Below are 16,293 nucleotides of genomic sequence, written 5' to 3' on the forward strand. Positions count from 1 at the left end.
GAGAGTTGTGTCTAAAAATCAGGCTTATTACACTAAATATTCATTTCTGATCTCTTTCTAAGTTAAGAGTAAGAGTAAGAGTAAGAGTAAGAGTAATTTATTTGTCACATACAACCCAAGCTTAAGCTAGCGTGCAGTGAAATGACAGTTGGTAACTCCATATGTGCAAAAAAATATAAATTACATAAATTAATTATACATCATAAAAATAAAAGTAGACGATTTTCTCAATTGTCCATAGCTGTGTAGACTCAACGACAAGGTGAAGTTCTCTGTGGAAAGTGGACATGGACGTGGCACTAGCGCAGCTGTTGTGAAAAAGTCCACTGGTCATAGGGAAGGAGGACGCTCCCGTTGAGGCGTGCTGAAGACGCTTCCGTTGAGGGAGGCGTGCTGAGCTCGCTTAGTGGCAAAACAGCATCCTCACCCGACTTGCTGATCACCCCGAGGCAAAGCACAGTCCAATATCCACCCACCAATATGTGTGTGAAGTTGTCAGTTCACCGGTCGATCGAGGCTTTCCCCCTCCAATTCCCGTTTGGCATTCCTGTCTCCATGGAGAGTTCTGCAACCGCGTCGTCTCATCTGACACAATCCGCGGTTTAAATTAAGAAAACAACCGAAAACGTTGTGAAGACAGCACTTAAAGGGACACTGTGTGAGATTTTTAGTTGTTTATTTCCAGAATTCATGCTGCCCATTCACTAATGTTACATTTTTTTATAAGCTGCAAAAATGACTGTACTTGGACCATACTAGAAAATATTTGTTTATTACTTAGTAAACTTTCATGTAAAGATCAAATTTGGCAATAGGCAGTCCAGTTTCAATGAGCAGCATAGTTGCAGTACCTTTTTTGACCATTTCCTGCACAGTGTCCCTAAAAGTGATTTTTCTCACACAGTCACGGCAACTCAAATTCATTGTAAAATATGGTCTAATACCATATAAAATAAGTTTTAAAGTTGCACAGTTGTGGGAGTTACCAGTAAGGCAGCCAAACAATGCAGCGCTATGGCAACAACGACATTACCATTATGCTGTTTTAGGTTAATATCATCTTGTTTTCTCTGCCTTTTGTGAGGTCTGGAAACATTGTATCTTGTGTTATTTTGACCATTTCTAATTTTCAGCAAAATAAATGCTCGAGTCTAAATGACAATATTTTCTTTCGAAATTCAGGGGAAATGTAGTTGGCAGTTTATATAATGAAACGACAATTTTTTTACTCAAACACATACCTATCCATATCAAAATTAGACTTTAATTAATTGGCCTCTCAATTGTCTTTCCGCAGCTATATTCAAGATGGGCAAAGACACCAGCAAAAAGGATAATAAGAGACTCCTTCCATTCCATATTTGAAAGGCTGCCCTAAAATATTTACATTTTGTTATATTTTTCAATTCTTTTTGTTTTTACCAAATATGGCGAAATGTGACAAAATTTGCCTTCATTTCATCTTTGGTGTGTGAAGATTCTGAACTGGGTGCAGGTCTTACACGTAACTCAGAGACCTGTGTGATTGTACTCCTCAAAGGGCTTATGTGCTGCGCTCACTCGACAGCGCTCCTAGGTGAACTGCAGACACGGGTTGGATGGCGACTTTAGACACTGCAGGTAAACCCACTGTGGTGATAGTTACTACTAGGTACTCCTCAAACGGAGGGAGGGTGGATAGCTAAGGGGCGGGGCTGTCCGGCCGAAGTCCGGACAGATGGTCACCCTACCTGGCTGTGTCAGCTTCTCCTTCGCCTCCTGCTGCTTTGCGTTTTGCAACAGCTGACATTTCTGCTGCTTTGCCTCTTGCAGTCGCTGCCGCACCCACTCCTGGTCCTGCCTCCGTGCCTCCTGCTGCTGCTGCTAGCTCCTGCTGCTGCTCCCTGCTTTGAGAATATAAATAAATAGCCTAAAGCATGCAAGGACATGGGTTATCTAACATTTTAAGCTATATCTTCAACTTTGACTATTATTTTGAAATGGTTCATCTCAAGATAAATGCACTGCTCAACAAATGTCAAATTTAATCATACTTCTGTGAAATCAACCTGTCCAGTTAGGAATCAGAACTAATTGTGAATCTATTTTGCAAGTTTATATTGCAAATTGAACCGGGAACAAGTAGAATTGAGAGGTAATAACCAAAACACATCTTAAAATAGAGCTTTTCTGCAGTTGGTGTCCACAGACCATTTATCTGCTTTAATTCTTGCAGGCTGTATTTTCAAATCACTTCTGAATTCTGAGGGTGCCGGTATGCTTGCTGCGAGCTGTAAATTACGCGCGTCACCGCGAGCAACCGACAGCACATGCGTGCTTCAAAAGCAGTTGACCAAGACGCAAAATACTGGCGGTATCATCCAGGGGGCAGAGAGCATGCAGCATTGGGATGCGGAAATTTGGAACACAGATGGCAAGGAAAACAACAAAACAAAAAAGAGGGGCTCCCTGGGCAAGGAAACAATACAGCTACTATTCCTGTATGTACCTTTGATGAGGGTGTTTAGTGTTAAAAGGCCGAAACACCCCCTGATTCAAAGGAACACTACTGATGATGTGTCCCAAAATTGACGGACGTTACGACCTCCACGCCACTCTCAACATCAAGGCAACTCATGCAGCTTAACATCTAGTGGCACAATGGACAGTAAACCATCTCGTCCTGTGTATTATGAATCTTAAAATCTGGATGCATCCAGTGACTACTGAGAAAGTTCAGTTGACAACATGGGAAAGACCGTGTGACAGCATGGAGAGACAGCTGACTGAAGGGAATAGACCCCACTGGGGCTGTCATGGGCCAGCTACCCATGACGGCAGACTCTGACACTTTTCAGTGGTTGGAGTCACCCGCCAAATGCTACGACAAATGAACAAGGAAAGATACCCCTGGAGCCTGCGAGAGCTGGGGCGCAAGATGGCTCAACGATTGACTACACGGCAACGAACCTAGGAATGGAAATGACTATGAGCAAGAGTATGACGCATGAGGCAACCACAGCAGCAGCAGGACACACACTCCAGGTTTGCACCTGTGGATGGACGAAAATAACCTCATTCAGGGGGCTGAGAACCCACCAAGGAAAGATGGGGTGCTTGAGAGAGAAGAGACAAGGGCCTTGCATTGACCTCTACTTCTTAAGGAGTAATCAGTCAAGTCAGTCAAATGAAGCACAGCGACCGGACAAAAACCACAGTTCGCAGGGCATCAGCACCCCTGTCACTGAGGAGGACACAAGCACAGAAATGATGGTGGAGGAGCCCATCCAACCACAGAGGCCCCCCCTGGAGAGGAAGATCACGGGCCACAAACCGAGTGTAAAGTGGCCAAAAGCTGCGGACAGAAGAGAGTGGGAAACCGTCAACCACGACCTGACTAACATCTTAAAACAACAAGTGGGTGCAGCAGAGAAAAAGCTGGAGAAGATTGGTGATATCATCTACCAATATGGAGTGGAGCGCTATGGAAAAAAGGAAAGGAGAGGTCACAAAGAAAATCCTGCACCAGTGAAATCTAGAAGGCAGCAAGAGATAGATAGGCTGGTCAGAGAAAGGCGACAGCTGAGAAGACTCTGGAAGAAGGCCTGCGACACAGATAGGGAAGGTCTTTCTCTTCTCCAGGATGACATCAAGTCCCGACTGGCAGCCTTGCGAAGAGCAGAGAACTTGAGGAAGCGGCGAAAGAAGAAGGAACATGCAAGAACGCGTTTCTATAAGGACCCCTTCAAGTTCGTCAAAGACCTTTTCGCTAAGGAAAAAAGTGGAACCTTGAAAACGTCAAGAGAAGAGTTGGAAAAACATCTGGGAACAGTCCACTGTGACGCCAAAAAGAACGAGCCGCTAGTGATCCCGCATGACATCCCACCTATTCAGCCTCCTGAGTTCCACCTGGAGATCGGCCCTCCCAAATGGAAGGAAGTGGAGAATATTGTACGGCGAACAAGATCATCATCAGCCCCAGGGCCAAACGGGGTGCCGTATAAATTCTACAAGAATGCCCCAGATGTTCTACGCTACCTCTGGGAACTTATGAGAATAGTGTGGCAGAAAGGGATAATCCCTAAGGCTTGGCGTAGGGCTGGAGGAGTACTCATCCCCAAAGAGAAGGATGCAGCGGACATCAATCAATTCCGTCCTATCTGTCTGCTAAACGTGGAGGGGAAGATCTTTTTCAGCGTTATTGCACAGAGGCTGTCTTCCTACCTGGTGAAGAACAAGTATGTGGACACGTCCATACAAAAGGCTGGCATTCCAGGGTCCTCTGGGTGTTTGGAGCATACCAGCATGATCTGGCACCAGATCCAAGAGGCAAAGAAAGAAAAGAGAGATCTTCATATCACCTTTCTTGACCTGGCCAACGCCTTTGGCTCAGTTCCCCATAATCTGCTCTGGGAATCCTTCAAGTTCTTCCATGTTCCACCACCAATTACCACCTTAGTGAAAGCCTACTTTGAAGACCTACAATTGTGCTTCTCCACGGCAGACTTCACAACATCCTGGCGGGCTGTACAGTTTCGCCATTGGCCTTCACAATGGCCATGGAGATCATCATCAGGGCCTCAAGGTGGGTGGTGGGGGGAGAGCGAACGAAAAGTGGGATCCGCCTACCACCCATCCGAGCATTTATGGACGACATGACCACTCTGACCACCACTGCAGCATGCACCAGGCGGCTACTAGGCAAGCTGCAGGAAAACATCAAGTGGGCCCGGATGAAATTCAAACCGAATAAATCCCGGAGTATCTCTGTGGTCAAGGGAGAGCTAAAGGATGTGAGGTTTCGCATCGACGATGACCCTATACCAACAGTGTCCGAACAACCCATCAAAAGCCTAGGCAGATGGTACGATGCAAGCCTCAAGGACAAAGACCAGGTGCAGCAGATAAGGCAGGACATTACCAGCAGCTTAGAAAACATCAACAGGACCCTACTGCCAGGGAAACTGAAGCTCTGGTGCCTACAATTCGGACTTCTCCCCCGGATAATGTGGCCATTAACCATCTATGATATCCCAATAAAAACTGTGGAAAAGATGGAGCGAACGGTGACCGCACATGTCAAGAAGTGGCTCGGAGTCCCACGCTGTCTGACGAACATCGGTCTCTATGGCAAAGGAGTCCTGCAGTTACCCATCACAAGCCTGGTCGAGGAGTACAAGTGCTCAAAAGTAAGGCTCCTGATGACTCTGAGGGATTCTAGGGACCATACTATCAGCAAGGCGGCGCCATCACTGAAGACTGGGCGGAAATGGACACCATCTGATGCGGCGCAGCAGGCAATGTCATCCCTGAGGCACACTGACATTGTGGGACAAGTCCAGATGGGAAGAGGAGGTTTTGGGCTTGCGCCAAGTAAACCATCTTGGCGTAAGGCCTCAACTTCAGAGAGGAGGAAACTGGTAGTGGAAGAAGTGCGCCATCAGGAGGAGGCTGGGAGAAACGCAAAGGCCGTCTCTCTTGCCAAACAGGGACAGTGGACGAGATGGGAAGGACTGGAGAGGAGACGACTCACTTGGAGACAGCTCTGGGAAATGGAGTCTACTACCATAAGCTTCATTATCAGAGCTACGTACGATGTGCTACCGTCTCCAAAAAACCTCCAGGACTGGTATGGGGAGGATCCAACTTGTGCCCTCTGTCCAAGTCCTGCGACTCTCAAGCACATCTTAACCGGGTGTAAGACCAGCCTTTCACAGGGTCGCTACACCTGGAGGCACAACCAGGTCCTAAAAGGTCTGGCAGCGGCTCTGGAGACAAAGAGAGTCACCATCAACTCCTTACCCAGGACAACACCCAACTCCGTCAAGTTTCCAGCTTTTATTCGAGAGGGACAAGGAAAGCCCAAGCATCCCCCAACCAAGCCAGGAGTTGGGAAGCTAGCCTTGGCTCAGGATTGGAGGATGATAGTGGACATCGGCCAGCAGCTCATCTTTCCACCTGAAATAGCATCTACCACTCTCAGGCCAGACTTGGTACTCTGGTCTCCCTCAATCAAGGCTGTCAACATTGTGGAACTCACAGTACCATGGGAGGGTTCTACAGAGGAAGCCTATGAACGCAAGAATCTGAGCTGTACAGAGCTGGCTGAAGGGTGGAAGGTGCACGTCTAGTCAGTGGAGGTGGGGTGCCGAGGTTTTGTGGCTGTATCTACGATTAGACTGCTTAAAGACCTTGGTATCCAAGGACGGGCGCTACGACAGACAGTTCAATCAGTCTTGGAAGCAGCAGAAAGAAGCAGCCAGTGGATCTGGGCAAAGCGGAAAGACCTTTGCTGGGCTCATAGAACATCTGGTCCCACCCACTAGCACCCCAAAACCCCCCAATGCAGTCTCTCCCACCCAGGTATGCGGTCAACTCCAGGTCTGACTCAGGGGAATGGACACCCCTGCCGTGCATAGTCCAACGGACTTGTGATTGGGCATGGGCACAGGCTCAGGCTTGATCACCCTGTAGCTGGCCACCTTTGATGAGGGTGTTTAGTGTTAAAAGGCCGAAACACCCCCTGATTCAAAGGAACACTACTGATGATGTGTCCCAAAATTGACGGACGTTACGACCTCCACGCCACTCTCAACATCAAGGCAACTCATGCAGCTTAACATCTAGTGGCACAATGGACAGTATACCATCTCGTCCTGTGTATTATGAATCTGCATGCTCCTTTTTCAAAGTGCAACAAGGAAGTATGATCACAAATGTTTGAAGTTTCGGACAAACTCAATGAGACGCTCTTAAAAGTTGCTGCCATTGTCGTTTTCATATCAAGCACACGCATGGAACTGCGCAGTCTTTCTTACGATCGCCCCCAGCGAGTTTGAATATATTCCACCTGACGCATGCATTTGGCTGCACGAAATTGACATTAAATACGCATGTTAATGCGTTCATGAACGAATCGTGCACTCGCTTGTGTATCCTGCAGCAAGCATGCTGGCACCTTTAGAGTGTCTCACTCCCACCCCTGGAGGTACCATGAGGTGGTGTTAACCACTCACTGAAATCGCTCAGGTGCTGCTCATTCAAGATGGCACATCATTGTGAGATGTGGCAAGTACTGTGTCTTCCAGCACAGTGTGCAGAGCTTGCGATACAGTACCAGAAGACAGTACTACACCAGGGCATATGGAGGGGGTGCTATCAGTGCATTTCCTGTGTCACCTGGTACAAAGAAGGAGATTGTGATCCCGCTACTGGGTTGTGAACCCTCCACATCTCCCGTAGTACTAGTTATCCCCCTGGTATAACCTGAAAGCTTTAGACACTGCTGAGAGACACAGCAAACCTTCTTGCCACACCTCACAATGATGTGCCATCTTGGATGAACACCACTGCCTGTGTGATGATAACTCCAGGGGTGATAAGCACCTCCTCATAATACCTCCAGGGGTGGGATACTGTCAGACCGCATCCGAATAATGCATATATGAACAGAATACATGTTTTGGGTAGTGACCATAATTAAAGTTACACAACAGTGGGCAAAATGGATTCACAATCACTGCTGCTTCCCTACTGGACTGGCTGATTAGAGGTATGATTAACTTGGAATAGCAACACATTATTTTGATGTTCCCTTAATTTTTGGGCAATGTACTTTGAGAACATTGATGGCAGATGACCGAGTTTGTTAACTTTCACCAGTTGTTTCTTGTATTAAATTGACAAGACAAATATATCAAATGATAATATTAATAGGGGGAAAGCAGCACTTTATCTAGTATCATTTCTCTGACAATGAAGTGTCCATCGTTGTCACCCTTATGCTTATATTTACCTGATATTTTTCTCTTCCTTTCTGACTTTACAGTCAGATGTAGAAATCGTATCTTGCAAATCAGCCACCTGTCTTTTGAGTTGACGAATCTCCTGTTGCATGGAAGTCATGACACGTAGCACTGGGTCCTCCTCTTGACCACGTCTCTTCCTTGAGGAACTTGGTGACTCATCAGAGTCACTCCTGTGAGGTTCCTTTAAACATAAAATGGAAATTAAAAAAATATCGGTTTGAAAGTGGGATTCTCCGAGAATGGGAAACACTCTCCCAGACCTAGTGAATGGAGCTGTGTGGAGTTTAGTTTGTTAAGTGATCAAGTGAAATAAACAAGACAACAGACAATTTGAAACAGTTTTGAATGCACTCCACATATGAAACTCTATTTTGCAGCATTCTGTTTTGCATATGAAATGTTCAATCTGTCTCCTACAACAAAAGCACAAAAGCTCCACCCAAGGTTATCACTTCTCATACCTTCAATTCAGTGTGGACCATTTTCTCCTCCATGGTTTCAACAGCTTCCACTAATGTGTGTCTCTGCAGTGCTGGAATAGTGTAGTGCTCTTTCACATGGGTGCCGCAGAAGGAGGCAGTGCAGGTCAAACAGGTTTTAACAGCCTTCAGTTTCCGCCCGGTGCAGAAATCACACTCCACATCTCCAGGACCAGCATAGCTTTGGGCAGGCAGGACAGGACTGAAGTGCTCTAGCTTGTGGACCACCAGTGCCAAGGCTGAGTTTGAGTAGAGTGCCGGGTGGGAGCTGTATGTGGACACTGGGGGGTGACCACTGGTGCGTGGACACTGGGGACAGGCGTAGTGGCCTACTTGACTAGATTAGATTAGATTAGATTAGATTAGATTAGATTAGATTAGATTTTTTATTTTCCCAAAGGAATATTTGTTTTCCCATCAGACTGTTCAGTTCCATCAGGCTAGATCTTTGTAGTACACATCTCATTACAAAACAGTACATAGACACCATTTCCACACAAACACAAACATCCTCAGACATCCTTATACATATATCACATCTATTCATATACACTCCAATATACTCCTCTACATACCTAGGCCGCTCCCAGTATGAGGTGATGCACTGCTTGCAGTAACTGTGTCCACAGGGGATGGACACTGGGTCTTTCAGTACACCTGTGCAGACTGAACATCTGAAGTCCTCGTTGGTCAAGAGACTGACAGCCAACTCACTGTAGAGATAAAAACAAAGCTTAATTTCAGGCTCACTCTCCATGCCTCATTTGAATACAAGACAACTGTGATGATCATACCCAGCTCAGTGAATCAGGAACAATGGAATTTACCTGGCATGAGCTGGTGTAATAGATTCTCTTTTAAAGTCTTCTGAATTGATCAAGCTATTCCCGTCGAGGAGCTACTCGGACGAAATTAAGTTTCTTCTCGTTTTTCTCCTAAAAGCTTTGTCTGAAACTTACAACTACAAACAACTGATTCGATGTAGTATTACTTTAGCGCTACCTTGTTATCACTCTTACAACAACATAAGCACATAGGCTAACCTCCCCACCATCCAAATAGATTTTTGCTTTCCACCAGGCTAGCCTACATAACTTTTTTTCGCGCCGAGCCCTACTCGGCTTTAGTTTCACCTCACCTCATAGTCAATTTTGCAACACTACACCAACTATCTCGCAAAAATAACCTTTTCTGCTGCATCCGCAGACCTAATTATGGCCAACTCTACCTGCGCCTGCAGTGATCTAGCTAATGCTAATGAAAGACTAGCCAAAGCCAACATGACGATTGAAACACTTAGACGTGACATTCGTCGGCTAAAATGCGAGGTAGTCATAAAATCCCATAACACCACGTTGAAACACCAAACCAGTAATACTAGCGCCGACCTAACTACACTATCTTTTTTCCCCAGCCACAGCAAACACCAGCCGAAGTCCCCCCCGAATCCACCGTGCTCCACTCCCGCGCGTCGTAGCTGGACGGAGGTGGTTAACGGCGGCAGGGGAGTACTGCAGAAATGTTCACCACCTCTAGTGACTAGCAATCGTTTTTCTGTACTTGACTCAGTCATCGATGCAGAAACTGATCCTGTCCCCCCCTCCCACCAGGTGCCCAAGCCTCTACCACAAAGAGTGCGACCCAGAAGCCGTCGGACCCTCGCTACCCCCAGGCAAATCACCCGAGAGCAGCCTGCCCATTCAGAACCCCGGCGAACATCAACAGTCCTCATAGGATCTTCGATGGTTCGCCACGTAACCCTACGAAACGCCCAGACGTGGTGCCTACCTGGAGCTCTCGTAGCCGATGTCCAGTCGAATGTGCCGGACGCGCTGTCACAGTATCCTACTGCCACAACTCTCATCGTCCACGCAGGCTCCAATGACATCCGGCTGCAGCAGTCTAAAAAACTTGAGTCCGATTTCCTCTCCCTTATTAACACCCTTAGCAGCACTGGAAAAAAATACGCTATCTCAGGCCCCATCCCCTCTGTTTGTTTCTCTGCCTTCCAGTTCTCCCGAATCCGCCAACTGCACGTCTGGCTGATGAGACACTGCCGCCAAGAAGCCATTCCCTACGTTGACAACTTCTCCGCTTTCTGGAACCGCCGTAACCTCTTCGCACGAGATGGAAGGCACTTAAACCGATCTGGCGCTCGTCTCCTCGCGACCAACCTAGAGCTGACCCTCGAAGCCCACCGGTCCTTGGATTGACTAACAGGTGTTTCAAATCCAAAGCACTACACCAATTTAGACACTGCGTGCCCAACAGAGAGTTCCCCTCTAGCTATCCACGCTGTCACTACCCGTAGGAAAGCTCGCAGATATAGACCCTCTGGTTGTGTACACAACAACCTAATTACGATTGCACCTGAACGCATAAACAATAGCTCTACTACTTTGAATGTTAATGCTGCATTACTTAACGTGCAGTCCTTGACCAACAAAAGCTTCATAGTAAACCAGCTGGTCTCGGACAAAAACATAAGCTTTATGTTCCTTACCGAAACATGGCTTAAAGACGACGGGGCTGCTACTTTTATTGAGGCTTGCCCTTCCGATTACAAATTCCTTCACGCCCCGAGACCAAAGAAACGAGGCGGAGGCGTAGCCATACTTTTCTCCAACAAATTTAATTGTACTAAGATGAATCTGGGCTCTTTCTCTTCATTTGAATACTTGGCAATGAGGGTCCAAGCAAACCTCAAACTGATCATTATTGTTCTGTACCGTCCACCGAAATTCTCTTCGTCATTTCTATCTGATTTCTCCACCTTCATGTCGGACGTACTTACTAACTATGACAAAGCAATAATTGCTGGCGACTTTAATATCCACGTAAATAAATCAGATGACGCAATAGCCAAGTCTTTCTTAGACACATTAAATGGATTCGGTGTCGCCCAGAATGTTACAGAACAGCCTACCCATCGAAAAGGCAACACACTTGACCTTGTTATTTCACATGCACTTGACATCAACAATATATCGGTCACGGACGTCGGCCTCTCCGACCACCACTGTGTGTTTTTTGATTTTGACATTTCAACACAAATTAGCACACCCAACAATGTCATTCACAGGCGACGCATTAATGCCTCTGCTGAGCTTAAGATTTCAGACCTCATCAAATCAGGTGACCTACTAAATGGTCACTACACACCTGATGAAATGGTTGATAGCTTCAACAACAACTTAAGAGGAATTCTAGATAACATAGCTCCAATTAGAACGACGACAAGAACCAGAGCTAGGTATTCACCTTGGATGAATGACTCACTTAGAGCCTTAAAAAGAAAATGCAGAGTAACCGAGCGTCTTTGGAGGAAAACTAAATTAGAAGTCCACAGACAATCCCTTAGGGATGAGATCTCCTCCTACAACAATGCGGTACGCTCAGAGAGAAAAGCATATTTTTCCAAAATCATAACAGACAACCAGCATAATGCGAAAGTTCTTTTTTCCACTATTGACCACCTGCTTAATCCAACACATAGCAATAACAACCTAAATGCAGCATCACATGCCAAGTGCGAGGAATTTGCTAGATTTTTTAATAAAAAGATTGCCGACATTAGAGAAGGCATCCAAGGTGGAAACGCAGCAACCTCTGTCGCCCACTCAGGCGATACACCGAGGGGAGGGTTAAACCCCCCTAGGAGACCTGAGAGCTTCCAAAAGTTTTGTCCAATTACAGAGGACGACCTCTGTAAAATAGTCAGGGAAAGTAAGCAGTCTACCTGCAGCCTTGACGCGATCCCTACATATCTGCTAAAAAACGTACTTGGTTGCTTAGCAGCACCTTTACTGCAAATTGTTAACACCTCTATGCTTACAGGCATTTTTCCAAGCTCATTCAAAACAGCCATGGTAAAGCCACTCCTAAAAAAGACAAATTTAGATCAGAATTCTTTAAACAACTACCGACCTATATCAAACCTCCCCTTTATAAGCAAGGTACTAGAAAAAGTTGTATTTAAACAGCTTAATCAACATCTGGCTGGGAATGATATCTTGGAAAAATTCCAATCAGGCTTTAGAGCCAACCATAGCACCGAAACAGCACTAACCAAAATAATAAGTGATCTTAGGCTCAACACTGCCGCAAACAAAGTTTCAGCACTTATCCTCCTTGACCTCAGTGCCGCCTTTGACACGATAGACCACAACATACTAATTGACCGCCTTGAATCTTGGGTAGGCTTGTCCGGTCACGTCTTAGAGTGGTTCAAAACATATATTACAGGAAGACAGTTTTTTGTCACCATCGGAGAATACGTCTCCAACAAGTATGATGTGCCTTTTGGAGTTGCTCAGGGTAGTTGCTTGGGCCCTCTCCTCTTCTCTCTCTATATGTTGCCCCTGGGCTCCATCATCAGAGAGCACAATGTTGATTTTCATAGCTATGCCGATGACACTCAACTATATATCTCTGTCGAGCCTAGCCAAACCACTGCCATTCATGCCTTGACTAAATGCATGTCTGCCATTACAGATTGGATGAACAGTAACTTCCTAAAATTAAATGAAGATAAAACTGAAGTGTTGCTCATTGGGCCTAAGAAAAAACGTGCAAAACTCCACTCAAGCCTAGGTGACCTAAGCATACACATTAAAGATAAGGTTACTAGCCTAGGTGTGGTCATAGACTCGGATTTGAGCTTTGAGCCTCACATCAACAAGATAACAAAATCTGCTTTTTTCCATCTTAGAAATGTCAACAAAGTGCGCGGCTTGGCCCCCCGACAAGACGCTGAGAAACTTATTCATGCCTTTGTCACCAGTAGGATAGACTACTGCAATGCTCTTTTCTCTGGTCTCCCAAAAAAATTAATTGACAAATTGCAACTCATTCAAAATTCTGCGGCAAGAATCCTAACAAGAACCAGAATGAGAGAGCACATCTCTCCTGTCTTGGCAGACCTGCACTGGTTACCTGTCTCATACAGAATCGACTTTAAGATTCTGCTCACAGTATTTAAAGCATTAAATGGACTTGCCCCTAGCTATATCTCAGACATGCTCTCTTTTTATGCCCCTGCTCGAGCTCTCAGGTCCACTGATGCCAAGCTGCTAAGGACCCCCACCCCCCCGCAGAAGAAGATCGGCGACGCCGCGTTTGCCTGCTATGCGCCCAAGAGATGGAACACCCCTCCCCATCGAGATCCGATCAGCCACCTCCGTCGACTCCTTTAAGAAGCAGCTGAAGACCCACCTCTTCATCCTTGCCAACTCCTAGCTGCCAAGACGTCATAGTGTCCCAGCCGCCGCAGCGCCCTTACTACTCGCAATCCAGCCCTGGCAGGGGGCTCCCCTAGGTGGCCGCTGGTCTCTGCCTGAGGTTTCTTCCTGACTACAGGGGGTCTTTTTTCTCAGACCTCACTGAGCTTTTTTTCCCCCTCACAAACTATGAATCAAGCGAAAGGGAGTTTTTCCTCACCCCTGACGCCACCAGGGGCCGCACCTGAGCGCCCAATCTCTGTGTGACTATCTATGACTTATGATAGGCCCAGCCACTATGGACCTTACACATCTAAGAATCCTGGTCCTAACCTACGTTGACCTTATGACTCTACATTCTCTGTCTATCTCTTCTTCCTCTGCCTTCCTGCTTTTTCTGCCTCTCCTCTATACCTCTCCTTTTAAATCTATCTCTCCTCTCCTTTTAATTCTATCTCTAACAATGTTTTTTCCCATTTGTTAAGCACTTTGAGTTACATGCCTTGTATGACACAGTGCTATACAAATACAATTATTATTATTATTATTATTATTATTATTATCCACTGAGTGTAGTCCAGGTGAGTGGAACCGTTCCAACTTCATCAGTCTGAAATTACAATATAATCTCTATTAAACGGTAGATTTTGGACCAAAGAATCGGACCAATCAGATCAAAGCTAAACCATGGAAATGATCTCGGCAAAGGCGCATTAATAAGTACAGCCGTGGCTCAGTGGTTAAAACACTGGTTTGGCAACCCAAGGGTTCCCAGTTCAATGCCCGATCGGACCACGGCTGAAGTGCCCTTGAGCAAGGCACCTAACCCCCACACTGCTCCCCGGGCGCCGCTCAGCAGGCAGCCCACTGCTACGGACTAGTGTGTGTACTTCAATGTGATTCACTAGTCCAAATGGGATAAAGTGCAGAGAAAGAAATTCCCCTAGGGGACCAAAAATTGGCTCCAATCTTCAATTGGCTTCGTTAGATTAGAACTCTTGCCCCCACCAGTTTGTGGACACTATGACATGGCTACATTTTGGTGACATGGCTACATTTTGGTGACATGGTTACCTGTAGGTTTGGCCATGTGATCGCTTCAACTAAGGTACCAGAGTTGAGTATTGCTGATTAATGTCTGAGTCAGTTAGTAATTTCCTTCAATTCAAATTACAAAACAGAGCACTCAATACTTAGCCTGGTTCACTCCAGACGGTGTATGTGTAGCTTCGGCGCCCCCTGGCGGAGCAGAGCTTCACACAGCCATAGAGCACGCTCCGTCTCCAACCAGAAAATAGGCTGAGAATTTATTGCTTCTGCACGGCCTCCTCACCAACAAATTCCTTCAAAAACCTTCCTGTTAATCTTTAAAGAGTCAATATAGTCTCTAATCTGTCTTGTGACTCCTCAATGTGAGTTACCGTTTATATTTAAGAAATAAATGCTCCGTCTATTTTATGGTTGGAGATGCATGCTCTATGGCTGTGTACCAGACGGTAGTGTGTGAAGCTCTGCTCCTCCAGGGGGCGCCGAAGCTACACATACACGAGAAGTGTTTCCCATGACACTCGTAGTGGGCCGCTCTGTCAAAAGTTACATTTGGGGTCTTCAGCGGACGGACTGTTCATTACTAATGACTCAAATAAGCATCGGCTGACTCGAGACAGTGATTAATTAAACTTCTGATCCTACACAGAGCCCCTTGAAGAGAATTCAATGTGATTTTGTGAATTTAATTTGAACGAAAATGATAAGACACTCTGAACCTTGAGTCAGGAGGTCTATGTTCCTGTTGGAAGCGTAAAGGTTCATCCATTGACTTCAGAGACACACAGCTGGGTGCAGGTGAGTCTGCCTTCTCCAGTTTCACTCTGAAATCACATGTGGGAAAAACAAAACAGAAATTCATAATGTGTAAGACCAAAATGTGTGCATTGTCTATCAACAAATATAAATCACCTTAAAGGTGCCGGTATGCTTGCTGCGAGCTGTAAATTACGCGCGTCACCGCGAGCAACCGGCATCACATGCTTGCTTCAAAAGCAGTTGACCAAGACGCAAAATACTGGCGGACAAACTCAATGAGACGCTCTTAAAAGTTGCTGCCATTGTCGTTTTCATATCAAGCACACGCGTGGAACTGCGCTGTCTATCTTACGATGCCCCCAGCGAGTTTGAAGATAGCCTATTGCACCTGACGCACGCATTTGGCTGCCGTGTCCAACGCGCGCGAAATTGACATTAAATACGCATGTTAACGCGTTCATGAACGAATCGTGCACGCGCTCGCGTATCTTGCAGCAAGCATACCGGCACCTTAATGCTCACTTTGGGTTGGGTGAAAGTTCTCCAGTGAGGTTAGCTGGTTCATCCATTGACTTCAGAGACACACAGCTGGGTGCAGGTGAATCAGACCTCTCCAGCTTCATCCTGAAATCACATGTTAATGATTAAGATAAATTGACATCTCTCTCCTCTGTTTTCCAAGATAACTATCAAGCCCTGTCACTAATATGTTAGGTATCTGCGAGCCCCAGGGTAGAGGGGAGAAATCCATTCAATCTATTTTTTTCGATTTACATGCACAAGTGAAATAGGAGTTTTTAAAAAATAACTGTTTTCATAGGGGAAAAAATATTTAAGCCTAAACAAAAGGCACAAACAAAGGGAACGTCTCAGATTTAAAAGATACCTTGATGTGTAAAGAGGGTCTAAAATGTGCATCATCTATTGTTGAATGAAAACCTCAATGCTCACATGGTGTTGGGTGTAAGTTCTCCTGCTGTGAAGTTTCCTGGTGGCTCCATT

At 45.9% G+C, this 16,293-nt stretch overlaps 1 protein-coding gene across 1 annotated transcript; it reads right to left on the reverse strand.

The window, feature by feature from the left end:
• Positions 1-7,732: 7,732 nt before the first annotated feature.
• On the reverse strand, positions 7,733-15,914 carry LOC134446475 (E3 ubiquitin/ISG15 ligase TRIM25-like). The gene is made up of 5 exons (XM_063195844.1): positions 15,814-15,914; positions 15,252-15,356; positions 8,842-8,979; positions 8,249-8,603; positions 7,733-7,968 (listed from the first exon to the last, which is right to left on the reverse strand). The coding sequence occupies exons 1-5, from the start codon at positions 15,912-15,914 to the stop codon at positions 7,771-7,773; spliced, it is 897 nt and encodes a 298-aa protein (XP_063051914.1). The 3' UTR covers positions 7,733-7,770.
• Positions 15,915-16,293: the final 379 nt, after the last annotated feature.

The sequence above is a fragment of the Engraulis encrasicolus genome, chromosome 3 (assembly GCF_034702125.1).
Source record: "Engraulis encrasicolus isolate BLACKSEA-1 chromosome 3, IST_EnEncr_1.0, whole genome shotgun sequence".
Lineage (NCBI taxonomy): Eukaryota > Metazoa > Chordata > Actinopteri > Clupeiformes > Engraulidae > Engraulis > Engraulis encrasicolus.

Coding starts and splice junctions, on each gene's coding strand:
- LOC134446475 (XM_063195844.1), bottom strand. CDS start 15,914: ATGAAGCTGGAGAGGTCTGATTCACCTGCACCCAGCTGTGTGTCTCTG. Junction 8,604..8,841: donor TCATACTGGGAGCGGCCTAG/GTATGTAGAGGA, acceptor AATCTAATCTAG/TCAAGTAGGCCACTACGCCT. Junction 7,969..8,248: donor TGGTCCACACTGAATTGAAG/GTATGAGAAGTG, acceptor TTATGTTTAAAG/GAACCTCACAGGAGTGACTC.